The sequence below is a fragment of the Panthera leo genome, chromosome A3 (genome assembly GCF_018350215.1).
Source record: "Panthera leo isolate Ple1 chromosome A3, P.leo_Ple1_pat1.1, whole genome shotgun sequence".
NCBI lineage: Eukaryota > Metazoa > Chordata > Mammalia > Carnivora > Felidae > Panthera > Panthera leo.
In genome coordinates this window covers 15,760,649-15,785,160 of record NC_056681.1, presented here as the reverse complement: position 1 = coordinate 15,785,160, position 24,512 = coordinate 15,760,649, and the positions used below count along the sequence as shown (strand labels likewise).

Below are 24,512 nucleotides of genomic sequence, written 5' to 3'. Positions count from 1 at the left end.
GTCTCTGACCTAGATTGGACAGCCACTCCTTGGCTTCAGCCCATTGTTGCCACACAGGAATGTGAACACAGTCCTGCCAGATGGAGTACTGATGCAGATTTCTGTTCACATGGAAATTTCTGTCTTTAAAAAATGTTGGCAACTAACACAAATGGTTTAGAAATACTGGAGCTGGCATATTGGGAGGATAGGGCATCATCCAGCTGAAATGGGGTTTTATCATGGAGGGGAGAGAGCAGGGAAAGGGAGAACCTTGACTGTCACCTGTCACACTCAAGGCGCTTATCAATAGTCTTCCAGGTCTGAGTAACCACCAAAGGATTTAAGCAAGAAAGGGAAGATAAGAATGGCATTTCTTAAAGATCACTTTGGCAGTTGATGGGGGCAGGGCTGAGGGTAGGGTGGTGAGTTAGAAGTCTGTAGCATTCAGCTAAGTAAGGGTAAAGGAGAGATGACAAAGGCCTATTTACTTTGTTCTTTCTCCTACCAGACTGTAAACTCCAAGACAGCAAGGCCCGTCTGTCTCATGCTTGCTCTGTCTCCAGCACAGAGCACAAAGCCTGCTCAGTAAATATTTGTTAAAAGAATGAATGAAAGGGAGGGAGGAGAGGTGAAAGACGTTCTGGAGAACTGAGTTTAATGGGAGTGGGGGCTGTAGAGGCCTGTTTCCTTCCCTTAAGCTTTCCCTAGGAGGCTTCGGAAGGGCGTGTCTCAACGAAGAGATCACAGAGACCCGCTTCAAAAAAAGAACCAAAGACTTGGCCGGTTCCAGTCCTGGTCCGGGCCACAAATGAGCAAAATGGTAAGTACCGTAAAGGGCTAAAGGGAAGATTAAGCGAAAATTGAGGGAAAAGCAATTTCTGTCCTTCCCTAGGTCCAGTATTCCCAAAACACATGGCGAAAGGGGACTGACCTCAGCCTCCGACCCGGTGGCGATTCCTTTTTGGGTGGGGAGGGAACGGATGACCCCGGAGACTGTGGTCCTGGTCCTGCCGGGTTCCGAGCCCAAGCAGAGAGCGCAGCACCTGGGGCTCACGCCCGCCCAAGCCCTCACCTCGCCCAGTCCCCAAGTTCCCACACGTTCCCTCCTCCCCCGGCTCCACCCCCTCTTCTCCCACCGCCTCTTTCCGCCCCCATTTCCGTCCCCCTCCTCCCGCCTCCTCCTCGCTCCGCGTCCGCGGCGTCCGGGTCTCCTCTCCCCTTCTCCTCCCTCCGTCAGCGCCCCTCTCGGGCGGCCGGGGCAACCCCGTGGCCCGCTCGCCCAATGAGGAGCCGGCGCAGGGGCGGGGCGGGGCTCGGGCCGGAGCGGAAGTGGTGACCGGAGCGGAAGTGGAGCTGCCGCCACCGCCGCCGCCGATTCCGGAGCCGGGGTAGCTGCTGCCGCCGCCGCCGCCGCCGCCTTTGCAGCCGCCGCCGCTGCTGCCTGAGGAGTGGGCTTGGGAAGGAAGCGGTGACCCGCGCTCGGAGCTTCGCCCGCAATCACCTTTGCTCCCTGTTGTCCTCCCCCGGTGAGTGCGGTGCGGGGTCCGCCCGGGGCCCCTGGGGGCCCAAGCGCGAAGCTTTTCCCAGGCGCCGGCTGCCGTGGCGACGCGGGCGAACCCGCTGGTGGACCCCGGGAGGTGTTGGCGCGCGGCTTCCCCGGCCCCGCGAGGCCGCCTGCGGCGCAGGCCCGGCCTGGCCGCGGCCCCTCCCTGTTTCCGGGGCCGAGCCCCATCGCTCTCGGAAAGGCCTGGGCAGCCCTCGCCGCCTGCGGCCCTGCCCTGCGGGCGGGGTGCGGCTCCGAACGGGACCCGGAGGGACGTCGACCCGCGGACCCCCGACCCTCCATTCCCCCCCTCCCCAGCTTCGATCCCTGCGCGACCCCTCCCTGCTCCTTGGCGAAAACCGACCCTTTAAGCCCTATTAACCCTGTTCCTTGCTTTCTGGTTTCCAAAAATTAAAATTTAACCCAATACGGGCGAGTTTTCGAGGCCCAGGGCCTGTATTGACTCCCCTGGATGGGTAAGGGGTTTAACCTTGGGAGAGAGCAAAGGGGAAACCCCCTCCCACTTTGCAGTAAAGCCATTTCTTCATCGTTCGCTGGCTTGGGAGCCTAGCAGAACCCGAGCTTCCCTGAGAAGCACAGGGTTGAGGTTTGAACCAAGAAAATGCATTTGTTGGAACCGGTTACTGAGTCAGGCCTGATGCCCGGGAAAAAAATATCAGAGACTGAAAATCGGGAGTGTTTTCCCACGGTATTTACCGTCATTTAATGCCAGTCTTTTGTGTCCTCACCCAACATTTACCCATACTGTGTGTTAGCACGTTTTTGGGGCTGAAATTTGCCTGGTGCCCTCCCTGGTGATGGGGAAGGGGTGGGATTGATTTGGGCCCCTTATCTTTAGAGGATTGAGTACATCTTTGTTGCAAATGGAGAACTGCATGTAATGGGGTTTTCAAAGGTGGCAGTATTGGTAATTTGCCAGCGTTTCTGTAAAAATGCATGTCTCTTGTCCTTGGCTTCACTCCCTTTTTCTTTGGTAAGGCTAGGTAGCATCAGACTCTGATTTTACTTGTCCTGTGTGGGAGACAGAATTTGGCAAGATGATGTTATGAACATACAAAATCAGGCGGCCACAGGATCCAAAGCAGAAAGATGAAGCACTTTCAAGAACATGAAAATTGTCTGAATTTCTCACTGTGTCTCAATTGTTCAAATGAAACCACACACATAGGCAGTTTATAGAACTGGACACACAGCTACTCAGCTTTTTGCATTTTCTCTTTGGAAATTTATATGTATAAATAGTGCTTGATTATTAGTGATTTTCTTGACTGCTCCCAACGTACCCCATTTCTCAGGAATATCTCAGTTGTCTGAACCCTCATTGTTCTTGGATCTTTTTCCCTAGCAGCATACAGAATGGTGAGGGTAAAACGTGTCAGTTTTTACTGAACCCTACTTAGAATTTTAGGTGTGGTCTTCCAAATGGAACGCTAATAATTCGTAGCATCTACTGAATTATTTTCCTAGACTCTCTTCAGTGAGATAAGAAACCATTCACCCATCTTACAGATGAAGTCTTTATGGGAAATGAGGTAATTTGGACTAGACCACACACCTAATTTTTAGATTGAATATCCTCATTCATCAGGAGCAAATGTTTCTGGACTGTCAGCTCCTGGAGTATGGCTCCTACCCTATAATCTTCTGTACATTTCCCATCATGCAGTGCTTGTGTTGCTTGTGTTATGTTGAAGCCATTTTAGAATTGGAGCTCTATAGATCAGGAAGGCAGCCTCCATGAAACCAGGCGGAGCAAATTCCCATGATGCTAGTTCCGGAGGCACAGTCTCCAGAGACTTGAGCCACTGCAAAAAGTGACTTTAGCCCAATTGGCTGTGGATATAGAAACAAAGAGCACTGGACTTGGAGTCAGATAAATTTGGTTCAGGTCTTGCCTATGGCATTTTCTAGCTGTGGGATCTTTAGCATGTTACTTAATCTCTGGTTCTTAGCTTCTCTATCTCCAGAGTTGTCCTGAGGCCTTTTTTACAAACTGTAAACTGTTCAATGTAAGCTTTTGGTTTTGTTTTTTGTTTTTTTTTTTTTTTATTAAATCACAGAGTCCACTATTAATAGCTTTCTTTTTTCTTCAGCTGCATTCTCATGAGACCCATCCCTGCTTTATATACCTGTTGCTTTTCAAAAATCGATATATTATTGTAGAACTTTATTTTGTGTATAGCATCTCCAGTCTTTCTGAGCCTATTTGCATCTGTACAATACGAATGGTAATATAGTCTTTGTTGTGTTGTGACAAACTCAATAATTAAAATAAACATATGGGGTATAGTAGGTGTTTAATAAATGTTAGTTGACTATATCTGTGAATATACATATATAGAGACTAGACAAAGCATAAATGCTACATAGCATAGACACAAGAATCCATCCATTTGTGGGGCACTTGGATGGCTCAGTTGGTTAAGCGTCTGACTCTTGATTTTGACTCAGGTCACAATCTCCCAGTTCGTGAGTTTGAGCCCTGATTCATGCTCTGCTCTGACAGCCTGGAGCCTGCCTAAGATTCTCTTTCCCTCTCTCTCTGCCCCTCCCCTGCTTGCTCGCACGTGAGCTCTCTCTCAAATAAACTTAAAAAAAAAGCCGTCCATTTGTAATTTATTCGTCAGCTGATGAGGTAGCATCAGGTAATTAGCCTATAATAATAGTAATCACTTACACTGCCTACTGTGTGGCAAGCTTTGTTCTAAGCACCTTACACATATTAACCAAGTCTTCATAACAACTAACGATAGGTAAGTACAATTAGCCCCATTTTACAGATAAGGAAATTGAGGCATAGAAAAGTTAGATAATTTCCCCAGGGGTGTATATACTTAGACCCATACACAGCACAAGGTAAGTAAGCGCTGCAGCCAGAAATCAAACCCAGGCACTTTGGCTCTAATAATAGGTGTCTGCTAATGGTAGAACATGTTTTGTGTGAACACCATTTAGTTCGTAATGTTTCTTTCCACATATCCTATTACAGTAAATGTGTTTGGGCAGGAATTTTAGCTATTTTTGAGGATAAATGTCATGTAATACATTGGAGGGACCGTATTCATTCTGACCTGTAGGGATGATACTGCTGGTGAGCATCAGGAAGCAAGCTTGTGAAGACCCCAGTGTTTCTAGCATTTGCTTCATATTAGGAAAAGGATTCATCAGTTACTTTGTGGCACACTGATTTATCTAATCCTAGGTTCTTTACCTAATGGGATGTGGTCAGGACTGTCATCACTGATTTTGGTTTATCATACTACTTTTTTTTGTAGATTTTGATACTTTCCCTATTTTGTTGGGGAGGAAGAGATGAGAAAATAAATCTACGTAAGTAGAGAGAAAATTATAATTTCCTGTTAGGCTACCTATTCTTTCAGTGGCATCACATTAGGCAGCTGTCCTTTAAATAAGGATACCCCAGAACTAACTAAGATTTACTTGTAAAGGGACTTTACACCCCTTGGTTCCTGCATTTTTGTAGGAGAGGTGGCAGTTCACGCTAGCAAGGGGGCGAGAAATTTGCTTTTTCAAAGCACCTTCTGAGCATTACAACCATCTTGGTCTCTACAGGAATCTGGTTCTGGTCGTCATCTGTGTGTCATGAGGGAGAAACTTTACAGTTGGAGCTGGATTCTAAGGGAATTTTTCTAAGGGGAATACTTAGGGAGGAAAAAGAGACTAAAGTACTTTCTATTTTGGGATATGTGTGCTAAAAGCCAAGTAAAAAAGCTTACTGCTTTCTGGGCTAAGAGATCTTCTAATACAGGCATAGTTGTGTTTCTAATATGTACTTATAATGAGATGAGATTGATTGATGACCTCAAGAGAACAAGTCATTCCCAACAGTAAGTTAGTGAGACAACCTTTTTTTTTTTTTTTAAATAATCTGGCCAGTTCTCTCTTATGTAAGTTTTTTTCCTGTTAGTTTTATTTCATTGTTTAACCTGAGAGACCCAACAGTAAAAGTTATTTCTGAATGGCCTTGACCGGGACAGAGGTAACAATAAAGTAGATATGAATCCTGGCCATTGTTCTATTTGCCCACAGACCTCAAAGCTTATTTGACAGTCTCTTGAGTTTTTGGCATATGCTATTTTTAACTCCTTAATTTTATTTTGATTTTTAAAGCTAGATGAATTAACGTAAGGTCAATTCTGAAATCTCACTGTAATAACTTTGTATGTTTTTTGAAAAGTTGTCCATTTTATCTTTTCCTTAAGTAAGCATTGGGAATCCTAGTTGAGCATTAGGAGGTAGTGCCACATAGAGTAAAGACCATGTGGCAGCTAATACCTGTGTGACCGTGGGCAGGTTACTCCTGGCATCTGTGAAAGGGGACAATGGCACCTACCTCATAGAATACTTAGGATTAAATGAGTTGATAATAAAGGCCTAGTGCTGTACACGTTTAGGTAAACCATAAATGATGGGTATTTTTGTTATTTATTAAATCAACAATCAACTGGCATGGACTTTTGAAAAGAGGAGATGGACAGAAAATATTCTAAGGGCTTGTTGAAACTCAGTTTGAATCTATAAATATAAAAATTGGGGGGTGCCTGGATGGCTCAGTCCATTAAGTGTCTGACTTCAGCTCAGGTCATGATCTCGCAGTTCGTGGGTTTGAGCCCCGTGTCGGGCTCTGTGCTGACAGCTCAGAGCCTGGAGCCTGCTTTGGATTCTGTGTCTCCCTCTCTGTTCCTCCCCGACTCATCCTTTGTCCCTCTCCCTCTCCCTCCCTCCCTCCCTCCTTCCTTCCCTCCCTCCCTCTCTCTCTCTCTCAAAAATAAATAAACATTAAAAAATAATTCAAAAATTAGTAGCTGAGAAACATTAGTCAAAAAGTATAGTGTTGTCTTCTGATTGGAGCTAAGGTGGCTCTACTCAAAAAGTAGACTAAGGCAGAATGTAAATATAGTCTGTATTTTATAGGTCAGATGTGGTCTACTTATCTCTGTCCACATAGGAAATAACAGCCTTCTGCACTTCTTTTAAAAAAGTGCATCGATGGGGCGCCTGGGTGGCTCAGTCGGTTAAGTGGCCAACTTCAGCTCGGGTCACGATCTCGCGGTCCGTGAGTTCGAGCCCCGCATCGGGCTCTGGGCTGATGGCTCAGAGCCTGGAGCCTGCTTCCGATTCTGTGTCTCCCTCTCTCTCTGCCCCTCCCCCGTTCATGCTCTGTCTCTGTCTCAAAAATAAATAAAACGTTAAAAAAAATTAAAAAAAAAAAAAAGTGCATCGAGTGGCACCTAGGTGGCCCACTCGGTCAAGTGGCCCACTCTTGATTTTGGCTCGGGTCATGATCTCGAAGTCGTGTGATTGAGCCTGGTGTCAGGCTACATGCTGACAGCACAGAGCCTGCTTGGGATTCCCTCTCTCCCTCTCTCTCTGCCCCTTCCCCACTCATACTTGTGTTTTCTCTCTCTCTCTCTCTCTCTCTCTCTCTCTCTCTCTCAAAGTAAATAAATAAACTTCAAAAAAAAAAAAAAGGGGTGCATCAAGTGATGAAACAGTCCTACTCAGCATGGCAGGCATTATGCCACAAGTTGGGTGCCCAGAGATAAAGTCTGGATTCCTGCCTTAAACTCACAGTCCAGTGTGGGAGTCAACAAAGACATTTAGGGTAAACTATGCTAAGTGCTACTTTAGAAATAAGCATAGGTAAATTAACATGTGTCTTTCTTTTAAAAGTCTTTAAATAAATCCATTTGGATTTAAAAGAAATGAGGTGTGGGGGCGCCTGGGTCGCTCAGTCAGTTGAGCCTCTGACTTTGACTTCCTCTCAGGTCATGATCTCACAGCTCCTGACTTTGAGCCCCTAGTTAGGCTCTGTGCTGACAGCTCAGAGCCTAGAGCCTGCTTCGGATTCTGTCTCTGCCCCTCCCCTGCTTGTGCACGCACCCTGTCTCTCTTTCTCTCTCTAATAAACATTAAAAACAAAAATGAGGTCTGTAGTTAAGTGTCCCTTCCCTGGCTGACCACTTTTGTGTGGCTGCTATTTGAGTGTTCACAGTGTGTAGAGACTGTTAAGTATTTTGCATCATGAACTGGTTTACTTCTTACAAAAACCATATTGTGTAGATTTGCCTGTTTTATGCATGAGAAAACAGACTCACAGAGGTCAGGTAACCTATAGAGTTGGGGTGTGGTACTGGTAGTTGGGCTGAGTCACTCCATTATGTAGGTGGGCTCAAAGCTTTTGAACCCTATTTACAAGATTGACCAGTTGAGCTGCGTTTATGGATCAGAATCAGCATATTGTCTTTTGGGATTGATCCTTTAAAGCCAAGATATCAATTTGTTGTCCTGTCTGCTGGGTTCACATTGTGTGACCTTGGGTATCACTTAATACCTCCATTGTTTTAGTTTTGGCTAATTGGACGTAATTAACAACAATATTCAACAACTGATGCAGAAGAGGGAAGAGATTTTGAAATAGAAGTTTTCCTCCACAATTCTGTGTTTGCTGGACATCAGCGCTAATGATTTTGTATTTCGGACATGCTGTTTCATTTTCTGACAGAGAGCCTGCAAATGTTCGGACGGAATTAAGTTGGTGACATGACTCTGAATTTTGTGTGTTGAATGGCACACAGACATGTTTAGAGTGGGTGTTTTTCAGCGAGTAGTTTTCTTTAAGAGCTAGGAGTACTTCACTTTTTCTGGGTAGCACCCCCTGACCACCAGGTCCCATTGACTTTCTCACTCCTTCCTGCTTGTAGCTTGGCATCTGTTTTTCCTTCAGCGGAGTGACTCCAGAACTGTACCTTTGGCCTTATGGTGCTGTGGATGCTCTGTCCGGAATGGTGCGGCTGAACGCTAGTCAGATTTACGATCCCTTCCTACCCCGTGGAAACTTGGGAGTCTAGATTTTTAAGGTGCTCCTGTCAGTGAGTTCCAAGAAAAGAGTTCATACTCAAAAAGAGTTTTTTCACTTGCAGTGATTTCAACACACTGAATTATATGCACTACATTTTTGTGAAGTAGCTTAAGGGTAAGAATGTGTCTACTTTCTTTCCTTTACTCCTACCGGGCACCTACTAGCCCTTTTTTTGCACATCATCTTATTTGATAGCAACTAATGTCTCCTTTTAACATTTGAGGAAACTGAGGCTTAGAGAAGTTACTTTAAACGTCGCCAAATTTCTCTTTTTGAAGCCCAGATTTGTTGTATGTGGAGCTTTTCTAGAAACAGATTCCATTCCCGTGTGTTTCATAATTAGACACATGATAGACCATGGCATCCTTATTTTAACTTTTCTAGCAAATTATTAAGCTCCGTTAAAGCTCAGTATTTTATTATTTAAAAAGAAAATTTTTTTAATGTTTATTTATTTTTGACAGAGAGAGAGAGACACACACCCAGAGCATGAGCAGGGGAGGGGCAGAGAGAGAGAGGGAGACATAGAATCTGAAACAGGCTCCAGGCTCTGAGCTGTCAGCACAGAGCGCGACGCGGGGCTCGAACTCACGGACTGCGAGGTCATGATCTGAGCCAAAGTCGGACGCTCAACCGACTTTGCCACCCAGGTGCCCCAAAGCTCAGTATTTTAGAAGTGAGCATGTCCTTTTCCTTGAAGACAAAACATAACTGAAAGTTAGATATAGCTGAAGGCCACGTTTCACAAGGTCATTTTCAGTTCTTTTCTTCCTTTGCAAGGCTGCTTTTCTTTTTTTATATGGATTAGCACTGGGTAGTCATTTTTATTTTTATTTTTTTCCTTCCTGTGCTTGGATATCTGCTTCACGCTACTGCGAAATGGCCTCTCAGTATTCTGAACCTGGCTAAAAGAAATCCTCTAGGCAAAGAATTTTGAGATAGAGGGCCGTGGTTGGTTCGTAGATACTTTCATTTCAGCATTTACTGTCAGATTTGATGTTTCATGTATTTGAAGGAAATCCTGTCATTTCATGCGCACCCTCAGAATTATTCTTCATAATATCACTTAGCGGTATTTTACAAAAATGAAATACTTTTGTGCCTCTTTTTCTTCCTCTTCCGATTATATGTATCTCTTTAATAGATAAGTGACATTAATTCCCTTCTTTTAACAGGCCTGTAGTCTCATACCAACTATCCATCTTCTTAACCGCTCTGCTCTTGGAGATTTAGCTTGTTTCCAGTTTTTCACTAAGCATTGCTGATTTAATCGGCAAATGCTTCCCAGTCCTCTAAAGTGTTTACAGGACCTCATCCAGTGGCTTAGCAGAGATAGACACCCATCATCATCATATGGCTGTGCTTGAGAACCGTTCTGAGGCATCTCCGTGTCGGCATTCCTGATTGGTGCCCAGCACAAGGAAGTCTGCTGGTACTCTGCCTGGTTTGATGTGTTGCGGCCTCCAACAGGTTTGCTCTGGCGTCTTTGAGCGGTCAGTGCCAGGCTGGATGGTGAGACCACAGCCTTCTAAGGTTTCGGGGAGGCAAATAAAAGACCTCTTGCTGATGTTTCTCTTGGTAGGACATTGGTTGAGAGTCTCAGAAGAAAAGTAGGTCCTGATTATAAACCGTCACTTCTTGGCATTCAATTCAAGAAAATTCAATTAGGAACTAATGAGCGAAGGTGTTATGGTTAACATGTGTGTCCACTTTGAGGCTGTTGAAGGCTGGAGTCTTATCTAGGAACGTTAACATTGTAACATACTCACCTCCTATACAAGAAGAATCTAGACTTGCTTTCCTTCTCCTGGGTTGAATGTTAAGTAAATAAATAAAAAACCGAGCTCACATCTGTGGGCCGACACAGGGATGTGTAGGTACTGTTAGAGGAATAATAGTGCTTCCATTGGTTTCACACTATGCATTTCTTTTTAGAAAAAGATTTCCCTTAATTCCCTGCACCACCTCATCACAGCACCTCTTGTGAGCTAGATGTCATGTCTCCAGTGCACAGATTGGAAGGCTGAGATCGAACAAGCTCACGGGGCTTTGTAGTAGCACATCCCGCTCTTACACCTGGTCCTGTTGCCTTTCTGCCATAACCACATACAGCTACCCTGCTCTTTCTGCTCTCCCGGTACTGATTTGTTGAGAAAAGTTGACAGATACTTATTCGAGCATTAGTTTTGTGCTTGGCACAGCGTTAGGCATTAAGTGAGAAACCAACGGGGAGCTTTCCTGTGAGGGCATAACACGTGGGACTGTTGGTGAAGGGACCCTGCTCATCGTGTGTACCAGAAAACATATGGAATGTAGGCCCTGGACTGTGTCATAGGCTACAGGTACATTTGGGTTCATAGGCTGGTCCATCAGCAGGGGCTGGGGTAGCCATGGAAGGCTTTCTAGCCAGGTGGATGGATGGATAGGGTTTGCGTAGGCAGGAAGTACAGAGGAGAGCATTCTAGACCGAGGAACTAAAAAAGCCCTTTCAGGGGTGTCTGAGCCTGACACGTGTAGGGTATTCGAGGGTCTTCTCCAGCCGGAGAGGAAGATCCATGTTGGAGAGCGGCCAGTGAGAAAGCCGGACCGGTACGGAAGAGCCACATCGACAAAGGACTTCGAAGGCCGGGCAGAGTTTAGACTTGGTGGAGCTTGCAGAAGAGTCGTTGAGGGTGACTGAGTGAGGGTGGGGGCGGGACTAAGTTACTTTGGTTTTTTTCTCTTTTTCTGTTGAAGTACAGTTGACTGGCCGTGGTACACTAGTTTCAGGTGAACAAGATGGTGACTCGAGAAGTCTACACGTTAATGCTGTGCTCACCCGAGCGTAGCTGCCACCGGTCACCGTCCAGCGCTGTTACAGTACCACTAACGATATTCCCTGTGCCATGCATGCCTTTGGCAGAGTAATTTTGAAGGAGGATGCAGGCGTACAAGGAATGAGGTACACACATTATGAGGATTTAATGTGCTTGTGAAGAATAGGTACTTGGTGTTTTGAATTATCTGAGCGGAGGGAAGACTGCCACGTTTGCAGTTTTATTATTCCTTCATTTGGGGATCTGTTCATGCAGCAGATGCCAGTTGATGCGGATCGGGTGCAAGGTGCTGTGGGAGATAATGCCCTAAAGAGTTTATGGTGTGGTGAGGGACTTAGAGATAAATACATATCATTTTAGTACTGAAGAAGTGTGATAAGTCGTGAAGAGAGAGAGAGATGAAATGCTTTGTTGAGAATATTTTCAGCTTGGAGCAGCTCTCTCCAGTAGAAATAGAATACAGTCCTCACGTGTTAAACATTTTTTGGTGGCTACATTAAAAAAGCAAAAAGCATGTGAGATTTACTTCAATAATGTTTTATTTTTTTGTTATTTTTAATTTTTTTTTTGTTCGTTGGAGAAAGAGTGTGAGCAGAGGAGGGGGGCAGAGGGAGACAGAGACTCTTAAGCCGGCACCACGCCCAGCGCGGAACCTGAGTCGGGGCTTGATCCCGTGACCCTGGTATCATGACCTGAGCTGAAATCAAGAGTCCAGCACTTAACTGACTGAGCCACCCAGGTGCGCCTATTTTAATAGTTTTTTTAAAAACTTAACTCCATATATCCAAAATACCATGGTTGCTACATGTGGCCGGTGGCTATCAACCATGGTGGAATGACATCTCCAGCTTGGTGGTTTCAGAAAGACTTCCTGGGGGGATGGCACTCGGGCCACTCTCTGAAGAATTCTGTATGCTCAGTAGATGGGAAAGGACATTCCAGGCAGAGGGAGTGGCTTCGTGAGCAAAGACATGGAGACCGAAAAGCAGACTCCCAGGAAAACCATTTTGGCAGAAGCACAAATTGTGTGGAGGGCATGTTTTGGCAAAAGGCTGGAAAGATAGGCTGGAAAATCTTCAGTGACGGGAGTGAATCCGACTACTATTGGCGGGAGGGAACTTTAAAGAATTTTGAGCAGGAAGTGACTCAGTCAGAGTTTTAAGAATGGGTCTGTGCTTTAAGACACCAAGAGGGCTGAAGGTAACAGGAGACTAAAGGCCGTGGGTCTGGGGAGACTGGAAGGGAGGCTTATTGCAGATGCAGAACTAGGAACTGTTCCAGATCTCTCTTGTCTCCTGCCTTCCTCCAAACTGCTGGGTGTTGTGTAACCCATTTCCTGTTGAAATTGGTCTAGCTGCTTCAAAATCCGTGTTATATAAGTCAAAAGTTATGTAAGCAGTAGGCATCAGGACACTTGGCTGTGGATTTTGTTTGTTGTAGTTGTCGTGTGCCTGTGTGTGTATGAAATTAAAGTTTTTTAAACAGATGGGTACATTTTTGAAGACATGTATTCAGTCTTAACATATCGTGATGGCTCTCAATGTCCAAGAAGCTCTTGCAACTTCTGAAGAAGCTTGAAATACTTGGCCCCGAAACAGCCCATATTTGATTTTGAGAAATAGGGCATGTACCTTTGGGAGCTCCCAGGGAGCAGTCAGGATTCTTCAGAGAGGTAGGATTCAACTTTCACTGTTTGGGAGGGGAGCTTAAGTGAGGGGCTGGCAAGGCCAAAGAGTTTCGTGGCATCTTTGGGGCAGTGTTGATCCTTTGTGTTTCTCTACTACTCTTTTATAATCCCGCATGTGATGGCTTGGCTCTGAATTGGCTTTGGGCCAGTTCTTTATTAATTGGAATCTTTCCCGGTGGAGTTGCACAGTGCTGTTCGATGAACTTCAGAGTGGGCCACTGAGTGATCGCTAACTTTGAATTCATCCGCAAACTGGAACATTTCTGAAGTTATTGAAAGTTAGCTTCTCTCAGAATGTTTCTCACTTTGAGGAGCAGCGAAGATAGGATTATTTGCCGTCTGAGAGTCTGAAAGACTTTGTGGTCAAGAAAATTAGACATAGTGAGTAAGTGTGTAATTTGAACACGAAGGATGGCGTCCTTTTGATGGACTTTGATCAGAGTAGACTAGGCTGCGTTGTGGCAGCCAACAGCACCAGCATCTCCGTGACTTCACCCAGTGACCATACTTCCAGTCCAGGGCCAGCCTGTAGGAGTCCCTGCACGACAGTCACTCAGGGACTCGGGCTTCCGGCACTGCACAGCGTCTAGAGCACACGGCCTTCTAGGTGGCTGCTGTGTAAGAAGAGAGCCTCTCCGATGACATACAGGCTTTCAGTTGTCACCTGGAAATAGCATCATTGCCGCTGTTTGATTAGAACGAACGCTGTGCCCCTGGGGACTGCCGGAAAATGTAGGAGAGCAAATGGAATGTTTCATGAGGGTTATTATCTCTGTTACAGTCTCCCTCTAGTGACGTGGGTGAAGATGTCGGGCAGATCAGGTGAGACTTGCTTCACTGAGTGTGAGCTTAGAATTAGCAAGCCTTATGTAGGACGAGGCTCTGAGTATGACTTAGATCATAGGCAGTGGGAAGGAAAATAGTAGTTCTGAACTTAGAGAACCAAATCTGTCGGAATAGTCTAGGTTTGGGGCGTATCTTATGCTCCATCTAATAACACATTTTCATGTGATAGGGCCCTGTCTGTAGAATTTCTTGCTTAAAAATGCAGAAATACATGTCGGGCTCCGTGCTGACAGCTCAGAGCCTGGAGCCTGTTTCAGATTCTATGTCTCCCTCTCTCTGACCCTCCCCCGTTCATGCTCCGTCTCTCTCTGTCTCAAAAATAAATAAACGTTAAAAAAAAAAAAATAAATAAATAAATAAATAAATAAATAAATGAAAGTGCAGAAATACTTGAGGCAAAACCATGTTGTGAGGAGAGGTTGTACTTCCTTTGCTATTTTAAAATTATTAGTCATTTTCAGAGTCTTAAATTGTGATGCTGTGTATATAGTAATGAAAGAATTTGGGTTTTCTGTTTTATCTTTTAAAGATTTTATTTTTAAGTAATCTCTACACCCAGCATGGGGCTCGAACTCACAACCCCAAGATCAAGAAAGAGTCTGGCTGAGCCAGCCGGTCACCCCTGAAAGAATTTGTTTTAAAAATACTGATAACTCCAGAGTGCCTGGGTGGCTCAGTTGGTTGGGCGTCTGACTCTTGATATTGGCTCAGGTCATGATCTCAGTTTGTGGAGCCTGTTTGGGATTCTCTCTCTCTCTCTCTCTCTCTCTCTCTCTCTCTCTGCCCCTCCCCCATGCGCTCTCAAAATAAGTAAACTTTAAACAGATACTGATATTCCTACTATTATTTAAAGTAGTATTTTCCCTTTTTGTACCTAAGATAATAGTATATTTGTGCACCGTGGCACAGAGGGACATATCAAAATTTAAACTAACAGTACGTAAAACAAACTTTTGGTTCGTTTTGTTTAACAAAATTTTTTAGCTACATATTATCCCAAAACTGAATTCTCTGTAAATAGTGATTATTGTGAGGAATTGACTAAGGTGAGGTGAATAATTTGAGGCGTATTCACTGATGGGTGTCTAAAAGGTGTGATAAGCTGAGGTCAGTGAAAGTGACTGTTCCAAATTTTTTTTTTAATTTTTTTTAATGTTCGTTTACTTTAGAGAGAGAGTGCACACGCCGAACGGGAAAAGGGCAGAGAGAGAAGGAGACACAAAATCTGAAGCAGGCTCCAGGCTCTGAGCTGTCAGCACAGAGCCTGATGCGGGGCGTGAATTTGGAAACAGCGTGATCATGACCTAGGCCAAAGTCAGACACTTACTTACCCGACTGAGCCACCCAGGCGCCCCTCAAAAAATTTTTTTAAATGAACTCAGTTATGGTTTGAAGTTCTGTTGCCGTGCATCTTGAATGCATTCCTCTTACAACCTATGCCATATACAAAATTAGTGCCTGATGCTTGTTTGTAATGCTCTAAACTTCTCAAAGCACCTTCACATAGATCAGGTCTTTTGTTCCTCACGGCAGCGCTCTGGAGAGTAGGTAATGTTCTTCTTACTTTCCAGTAAGGAAATTGAAGCTCTCAGAGGTTAAGTGATGTGACCAAGGTCATATTTCACTTGTAAGTAGCAGAGGCGATGCTGGAGAGAGCTGAATCTGCCTGCCTTTGGTTTATGCTCTTGTCTACAATGTGTCCTTGTAACAAAGTTAGCAAAGTGCAGAAGATCCGGTAACAATGGCTCCTATTTTTAGGTGCCCGCTCTTGATGGGCACTACCAAATGTAACATTTAAAGCTCTAGCTTTGCTTTAAAATTAATGGAAGCAATCATCACACTTCATCACACGTAAGGTGTTTTTCTCTATACTATGGGAAAAAAAGTCATACTGGTCAAAACCAGACAGTTCTGGAAAGAAGTTAAGGATGTGTGTTTAGCATAAGCCTCTAAAGAAATAGTTGGTACAGCAGCCTCCATGTGCTGGGAAGGCAGACAGGACACGTGGGGACAGAGATGAGTCTCCAGGGGTCTCTCAGCAGGGTTGCCCGGAGCCTTCTCCGAACCTCCATTTCTTCACCTCAAAAAGGGGGAAGGGATTGTTGTGAACATATCTACTCTTGGTTAAAAAAAAAAAAAAAAAGAAAGAAACCTAGAAAGCTTAGCAAAGTTCTTAACCCTGTAAGTGCTCATGTTCAGCATTGCCGAGGGCTTTTGGAAGCACACGTTTCGTATCTAGGCATGATTCTCCCCACACGGTTGGAAGAAGATTTACATTGCATTTCCTGGGCCCTGAAACCTGACACTTGCTTCCTCTCTTTTCTCTCTCTTGCTCCTGTTCTAGGGAACGACCATGGATAAGAGTGAGCTGGTACAGAAAGCCAAACTTGCTGAGCAGGCCGAGCGCTACGACGATATGGCTGCGGCCATGAAGGCGGTCACGGAGCAGGGGCACGAACTCTCCAATGAGGAGAGAAACCTGCTCTCCGTGGCCTACAAGAACGTGGTGGGCGCCCGCCGCTCTTCCTGGCGCGTCATCTCCAGCATCGAGCAGAAGACAGAGAGGAACGAGAAGAAGCAGCAGATGGGCAAAGAGTACCGGGAGAAGATAGAGGCCGAACTGCAGGACATCTGCAATGACGTTCTGGTAAGAGGCCAGTGCTTCTGTTTCAGATAGTGATTTCCAGACAGTATCGATTTAATGTGCAAATACAAACTCTCAAACGACTTCTGAGAGAAAGGTGTTGGAATGTACTGGAAAGCTGCAAACCAGTTGCAACTAATTTGTGAGCGTATGATGTGATTTCTCTCACCTCTTATTTGATCAGAGGTCGCTCATCACAAATGGGGTGTTTTCCCCTCCCCTCAGAAAGACCTGGGATAAACAGGAACACTGAGTCAGCATCCCTCCATCTTTTCTTTAGAAACCGAGTCCAGATAGGCAGGATGTCAGGTAGGTGCAGCCACAGATAGGCTGTTCTGTATGTCAGGCTGAGTGGTGATGCCTCTCCAGCAGGGGAGACGGGAGCAAGAAGCTGAGCTCCCTTTCACCCTCTCCCAGTCGCGTCTGCACAGTGTAAAGGCCTGAAAGTTAGCCGCGCCCGACAGTTTGGCCTGCGTTCCGAAGCCAGATCAGATGCGGTTGGGGATTGTCCTCTCCTGGGTTTTAGATAAGCCTTGGTCAAGTGATTGATTCTGAACTATTTCACTCTGACCACAGTCTGGGGTTGGATGGGAGGGGTGCGTATCCTAGAGCAAGTCATGATCATATTGCCTTTCCCTCACATCCTGAGCCCACTGGGAACTTTCTTTTTCTTCCAGGTGAAATCAGGTAAAAATGAACGGTGAGGGCTGCTTTGAAGGGAAAAGGAATTCACACTTGTGGATCTACCTCCTCCCCTGCTGGCTGCCTCTCCGAATTACTGCCCATGACACCTTTCTTTTGAAAACCAGTACAAAGCTTGTCAGCCATCAGGCAGTACTCCTCCTCCCTAACCCATAAGGAGTCACACCCTGTCTGTCTGCAGAGAGTGTTAAAATGACGACTGCCCCTTGCAGCTTCTCACTCTGATTGACTAAATTCCCTTACAACTAAGCTTTTGCATTGAGCTGCCCTTCTTACGAGACTCATGGTGTAAGAGTGTCATGGCTAAATTTGTTGCCTGTTCGTAATTTGGGGGTTTGTTAATGGTGCACTAATTCCTGAATGTTAGGTACATCTGGTATTCAGATGAAGTATGGCATGCATTCCAAGGGCAAGAAAGTTCCATAATTCCTGAAATGTAGACCAGCTTTTAAGAGCATCTGAAAGAATGTGAAGAAAAGCATGGTACTTACTGCCTCTTAACCAGTTTTTCAGGATGCCACATTCTAAAACAACTCTTCGAAAATATTGCTCTGTATACGAAGCTTGGACTCCTTCAGAACTGCTTTTGTTGTAAGCATAAATGTTTAAAGGAATTTATTATTAATAATAGTATTAGCTACTTTTTGAGTGCTTACTACGTGCCAGGCAACGTGTTAAGCGCTTCATATACACTGGCTCATTTATCCTCATAATTATCCTAGAAGATGGCTATTATGCTTCCCCATTGTATAGCCGGGAAAACTAAGGCACAGGTGCTTAAATACAAGGTCACAGGTAGTAAGTGGCAGAGGAGGGATTTCTACCCAGGTCCGATTGATTTTCAACTTAGTTTTTGGCAGTTTTGCTCTATTACCGCCTTTTTCCTCCCAAAAGGTAAAGATTTTTTTTTTTTTTTTTAAATTACAGAAGTAATACAAGTTTATTGTTTTTAAAAGGGGTGGGGGGAGCCAGGCAGAAGAGTATAAATAAGAGAGTAAAAATCATTTCTAATCCTGTCACCTAGAGAACCATTATTAACATCTTGATAAATATCCCTCAAGAGTTTTCCCTTCCATATTTGCGTGTGCACATACATATTTTAATATTCAAATAGGATTCATGTGGTATTTATAATCCTTTTTTCTTTTTTTTTTTCCACTGACTTGTTTTGAGAACCTTACCATGTTATCAGTGTGGTTCTGCATCGTCATTTTTAAGGCCTTACGTAGCATTCCATTGTGTGGCTAGACTTTAATCAACCCCTTGTGGATGGTCAGAGTGATTTTTAACAGAAGGACACAGGCATCTGCTGTTATGACCTGGGCTAAAAACCACTTAAAAGCTTTGGATGGAAATTATGTTTTTTTAAATCTTCAAAAATATTATTTAGAAGTGGTAGTATGTGTTTTGAACCTCAAACATAGTTATAACATCTTCTAACTAATATTTCCAGATTCTTAACAGAATGTGAATCATTTTTTAGGAGCTGTTGGACAAATATCTTATTCCCAATGCTACGCAACCAGAAAGTAAGGTGTTCTACTTGAAAATGAAAGGAGATTATTTTAGATATCTTTCTGAGGTGGCATCTGGAGACAATAAACAAAGTAAGTAACTTTTTTTTCTCCTAAGAAATTTGACCAGTAGTGGAGCCAGTCTTCCTTCATAAGAATTTTAAAACCGTTTTTGCTTTGTTCCTCATAGACCCTACTGTCACAGTACTGAAGATTTTGAAGACCACAGCACTGTGCTGACCTGTGATTAGCAGGGTCATGGGGGGGTGACAAATCAGAATGTATCTAAGGGGAAAACAGGGCATGAAAAGTGTGGCGCAGTAGTGCATTTAAAGAGATCCTTTTCTTAAAAAAAAAAAAAAAAAAAAAAAGGCTCGTTATTGAAACTTGGAAGTATCTGGTAGCCTAGAACCGCTATAGTAAATAGTGATGCATTTCTTTCATCACATACGCGTTTCGTGACGGTGATAACTACAGCTGTGCTTTTATTTAAGTGCCTGCTACGTGCCAAGTATTCTAGAATCTCGTTTATTCCTTACAAAACTCTAGGAGTTGCGGTGGGAATCTGTTCCATTTTTCTGATAAGGAAACCAGGGCTCATGGAAGTTTTCACGTGCTCCAAACCCCACATCTAGTGAATAGGAGTTGGAATTCGAGTTTGGGTCTGTTGACTCCAAAGTCCATGATTCTTCCACTGGAGCGTATTGTTTCCCGTGTTCTGTCTTGTTAAAGGTTATCTCTGTATTTCTTAACTGCTTTAGGAGACTTTGTCCTAATTGTTTTCATTTTCTCCCAAAGCATGTCATGTAGTACTTGGCTGAGAGTATACGTTTAACGAATGGTTGTTAATCAAGTGGCGGAGACACCCCTCATTTGATGGTTCCTCAGCCACGCCCAGTGTGGTAAAATAACTAGATGCTGGTCCAGTGTGCGATGCACCTGGGAAAGAACCTCCCCTTTAATGTTCTTATCTTTCTTACAGCCACTGTGTCGAACTCCCAGCAGGCTTACCAGGAAGCATTTGAAATTAGTAAGAAAGAAATGCAGCCTACACACCCAATTCGACTTGGCCTGGCACTGAATTTCTCAGTCTTCTACTATGAGATTCTAAACTCTCCTGAAAAGGCTTGCAGCCTGGCAAAAACGGTGAGAATGACCTTCTGTGCTTTCTGATCATAGGAAAACAGTGTTTGTGTGTGTGTGTGTTTGGTTGGTTGGTTGGTTGGTTGGTTTTGGTTTTGTGCTTGTTTTTTAAGAATTTGTTTTTATTACTGAATTTAAGAAAATTCAGGAGGAAGGTAGTGTTTTTTCTTGTCAAGCTCTGGGCTCTGTAGGCCGCTGTTAGGTATTCTATTTCTCATACCAAGATTTGAAGTTACTACTATGTAAACCAAAGAAAGAAATCAGACCAGGTTTTCTTTGTGTGCTAGGTTACCTCCTATCTTCTGTTGGTAACTCAGCTGCCTTTTCTACATATTTTTTAGTCTTTGAACATGCACACTGTTGTTTAAGAATTTTTTAATCTGGAAAAGTTGTATGAAATGAATTCTCTAAGGTCTGGCACTTAATTGAATCAGATTTAGTGGTGTGAACTTCTGTTCTCACTTTATTCCCTGTATCCAGACCTTTGGAGTTTTAGTAAAGAAAGAAGAAAAAGGGTTACTGGAAATATCTTTGGCAGTTAAAAAGTTATGTGAATTTGTGCTGGGTTGACAGTAACCCCTGCTATCTTATCACATACAGTGAAGTTCTCAGCTAGGACTTTTTTGTCATTGTTCGTTGGTGCTTTATGAACATGCATTATCTGTTTGCTGAAACAGCTAACAAACAAGGTCGTAATAGCCTCAGTTCCCCCATAGTACGGTACTGGAGAAGAAATTGTATTCACTTGTTGTTAACGGAAAAAAATGGGGCTAAACTAGCTCCAGAGAACCTGTGACAGCTTTGCTAAAGGCTCTTTGTTTTAGGCATTTGATGAAGCAATTGCTGAATTGGATACACTGAATGAAGAGTCTTACAAAGACAGCACCCTGATCATGCAGTTGCTTAGGGACAATCTCACTGTAAGTATTGCTGGTTTGTGCAGCTGTTTCTGGAGGGTGTATAATCTTGTTCCTACTCACTATTGCCCAAGACTCAAGGGGAACTGTACCCTGCAAGTACATGTTAAAAGTATTAAAATTGTTAAATTGGTTAGAAATGACTGCTGAAGTTTTGACCTCTGCAGTCTCCCTGTCTTCAGTAATACAGGAAGAATTTTAAGCAGTGAAGATGGAAGGTAAGCTGACACAGGCTGGGCCTATCTCGCTGCGTGAATTTGAGTAGCCCTATTTTGATCCGAGCTCTGTTTTTCTCTTTTCAGCTGTGGACGTCGGAAAACCAGGGAGATGAAGGAGATGCTGGGGAGGGAGAGAACTAATGTCTGTTGTGCTTCGTGATCTGTTCGATGTCACTCTGTACCCTCCACATATATCCCTTTTGTGCGATAAAAAGAAAAAAAAAAAAGGAGTCGTACGTCGACTTTTAATTTTTCACAGCCTCAGCCTAGCAAAATGGTCCATGGGATAAACAGCTGGCGTTTGTATCTAAAACTCCGATTGGTCACATAAATGCCACGGCATTCTGAAGTTTTTATTTTGATTAACATTGACAGGATTACTGTGTGTTGAATTTTTTTTTTTTTTTTTTTAACTGAACACTGTGATTATGGGGTTTTGTAACTTAGCAGACCTCTTACTGGTAGAAAAAAATAGACCTGAATTATGTGTAACTTTTTGGAAAGTTTAATCTGATATCCAACTGGTCCCTGAACTACAGTTCCATTGTAAAGTTGTACAGAAAGTTATAGAGATTATATTGTGACGCTGGGGCGCGGAGTGAGACACCTGTCCTGTGACATTCAATTGTGACAGCAACTCACAGTAGTTCTGCCTGTGTTTGGGGGATTACAGGCGCTTGGCCAGTCCAGGCTGTTGCCAGTCAAAAGTTCGTGACCGCAGACGTCCACAGTGTCTTCCTCTGAGTAAACTCGAAGCCTGAAATGGAAACTCTTTGTGGCAGATAATTGGGTTTTGACCCCGTGAAAAGGTCCAGTGCTCCTGGAACACGTGTTGTGTGACGTGTGGCTAACACCCCCTTCCTACAGCCGTCATACTGATTTGTCTTACGCTCCCGTGGTGGAATCTGTTTTCCTTATAACCGGGAGCTAGAGGAGCAAAAAGCCGTGTGTGTAGCCTATCAAAAAGGCCGCCTCTGTTTCCTGGGTGATACCTTTAAGAGTAGTGTTCTGCAGAGACTGCCTCTCACTTGAGAAGTACTCAATCTTCAGGTGCTTCCTAGCTCCCGGCTTCTAAATTTTGAAATCGAAACGTTCTTCCCACTGTCCCTTTTGACTGTTGACTTCGGTATTCTTTTCCCTCTTTAAGTTTCTGTCCTGCTTCCTGACACCGTTTTCTTTTTGAATTCTGCCGTTGTCTTCCGTTCATCATCGTATGTAATCCCATCTGGGCAGGGATGGGGGCCTGCAGGGAGTGAGCAGAGTTGTTGAGCACTTTGGCCAGCAGGCGGCGCTTCAAAGAGTTTCGGAGAAGAGCTCCCAGCACACAGCTCTGGCTTCCTCCGGTTCTCAGCACGCTTGTTGCTCTTCAGTCATACGGAAACCTGAATGGAAAAAGTATTTTTAAACATCCATGATTTCTCCCTGTATTGCAGCCAGCCCTGATAATGCTTGTTAGTACCTGTCACCAGATCTCCCAAGTGTGCCTCCTCCAGCCAAGTTCACAGACCTGTTTGAACAAGACCCTATGATGCAGGGAAGTTGCATGAACGCCGCAGTGGGGAGAGTCCAGAATAGCCAGGCCTACCAGTCTCACAGTTCCCCCCTCTCCCTTGAACATTCCACGTAGCCGTAGTGTCCACCTGTTTGTCCATCTGCTGAAATGAGAAAAGAAACATTCATGCACTGAATTAAAACAAACCAAAAGAAAAAAAAAAAGGAAAAAACAAAAAAAACCCAAAAAAATCCCTGCCCCCCCCCCCCCCGCCCCTTCTAGCTGAACAAAAATGTGCAGTTAATACTTGGCGCTTGAAAATGCAGTAGTGAATGTGGAACGAGCCTGTCTGTATATCTGGTAGCTCTTTCTTGCTTTGTGTTTCCTCACCAGTATTCTGCCTCACGTTTGCTTCTGTGACGGTTCTATTGCCGAGCAAGCACACCTGTGGTTGTGAAAATAGTATAGCGAAAAAAGAAAACTCCCCGGTTACCGATGTACTAGATTTGTGTATGTCTTTTCAAAGTTCTAGTTTCCACCTTACATGGAATAATCAGGAAAAGTGTAAAAATTCAAAAGTGAAATAAAAAATTTTATCAGTTGCCTGTGAATTGATCTATGGCGCCATCTCTCTCACTACCAGAACTAGCTACCTATTCTGATCACACTATTTTTGGCTCAATTCTTTCTTTAGAAGTAGGAAACATCCTTATTTCATCCCAGTTAGAACCCCAAGTCAAGGTGTTGTAAAAGGGAAGAAATTAGCATTAATTAACAACCATTTTCCACCCATTCTGTGCCACCTCTCCACCTTCCACAACAAACCCGTCTTTTTTAGCTTCTGGGATTTGTTATCTACATTTATTTTGCATCCCATTCAAGACACACACACACACCCCCCCCCCCCCCCCCTTTTTTTTTTTAAACCCTGTGAGAGATGGTTGCACAAGGCCTGGTCATTTCCAGGGTTCTACGAATCCCTGTCACTGTCCTAACACTTTATGGTTCACGGTAGCCTGCAACCCTGTTTCCTTATGGCGTCTGCCCCCTTTGCAAAAACTTGCACGCTCCCACAAGGAGAGGGGGGAAAAACATCAGGGTAGTGTATTTCAGCCCAAGGTGAGAATGGGTTTGGGGCTGGCTTGCTACCATGTGCTGCCCAACCAGACTAGTTCCAGAACTTCCATCTGTGGCAACCACCCTCAAAGGGCCGTGGGAACCTGCCTGCCTATACTCTGTTATAGTAGGGGACGGGAGAGTCGCTGTGAGAGGTGAGGGGAAATACTGGCAAGTCGGGGCGCCTGGGTGGCTCAGTCGGTTAAGCGGCCGACTTCGGCTCAGGTCATGATCTCACAGTCCGTGAGTTCGAGCCCCGCGTCGGGCTCTGTGCTGACAGCTCAGAGCCTGGAGCCTGTTTCAGGTTCTGCGTCTCCCTCTCTCTGACCCTCCCCCGTTCATGCTCTGTCTCTGTCTCAAAAATAAATAAACGTTAAAAAAAAAAAAAAATACCGGCAAGTCTTAGTGGTCCACTGTGGGTTGGGATTTTTTTTTTTTTTTCTTTTTATGCCCCCACACCACAGGTAGGTTAAGGCTGCAAGCTGAGCTTGGGGTCACTGTCACAACCTTGTCCTGTTAGGTCCCTGCTGTCCCTAGAGAGTAATGGTGAACCTTCCAGATGGAATGCAGGTGGAATGGCTTGTTCAAAAGAAAGGCAGACAGGGAAGGTTCCGGAAAAGATTTCAGCAACGGGAGACCCGGTGTCAAGGGAGACCTCTGTGGTCTCAAATTCTCACGTGGAGCCTTCAGTCCCCAATTCACACGGCCAGTTCCAGGAGGGGGTGCTGGATTCGGGCTGTGTCGATAAAAAGACTCCTTTCAGGAAGCGAGGTGCACAATCTTTTAAGCTGAGTTTCCGGCTCGGGGTTCTGTTCGTATGTGAAACACAAAATGCGCGGTTCCCTCGAACGCTTGAGAAGAGAGCCATCCCTGTTACTGAGAAGGGCCCAGAAAGGCAATGACCGGGATTGGAACTGGGATCCGGCCCCGCTCTTACCCGCGTCCCCGCAGGCCCCGTTGAGGGCGCGCCCCGCCTCCGGAGGCGGGG

At 44.6% G+C, this 24,512-nt stretch overlaps 1 protein-coding gene across 1 annotated transcript; it reads left to right on the top strand.

The window, feature by feature from the left end:
* Positions 1 to 1,332: 1,332 nt before the first annotated feature.
* Positions 1,333 to 23,010, top strand: YWHAB (tyrosine 3-monooxygenase/tryptophan 5-monooxygenase activation protein beta). Its single transcript, XM_042930868.1, has 6 exons — positions 1,333 to 1,508; positions 16,123 to 16,425; positions 18,608 to 18,731; positions 19,621 to 19,784; positions 20,606 to 20,701; positions 21,001 to 23,010. The coding sequence occupies exons 2-6, from the start codon at positions 16,132 to 16,134 to the stop codon at positions 21,055 to 21,057; spliced, it is 735 nt and encodes a 244-aa protein (XP_042786802.1). The 5' UTR covers positions 1,333 to 1,508; positions 16,123 to 16,131; the 3' UTR covers positions 21,058 to 23,010.
* The last annotated feature ends 1,502 nt before the right edge of the window (positions 23,011 to 24,512 follow it).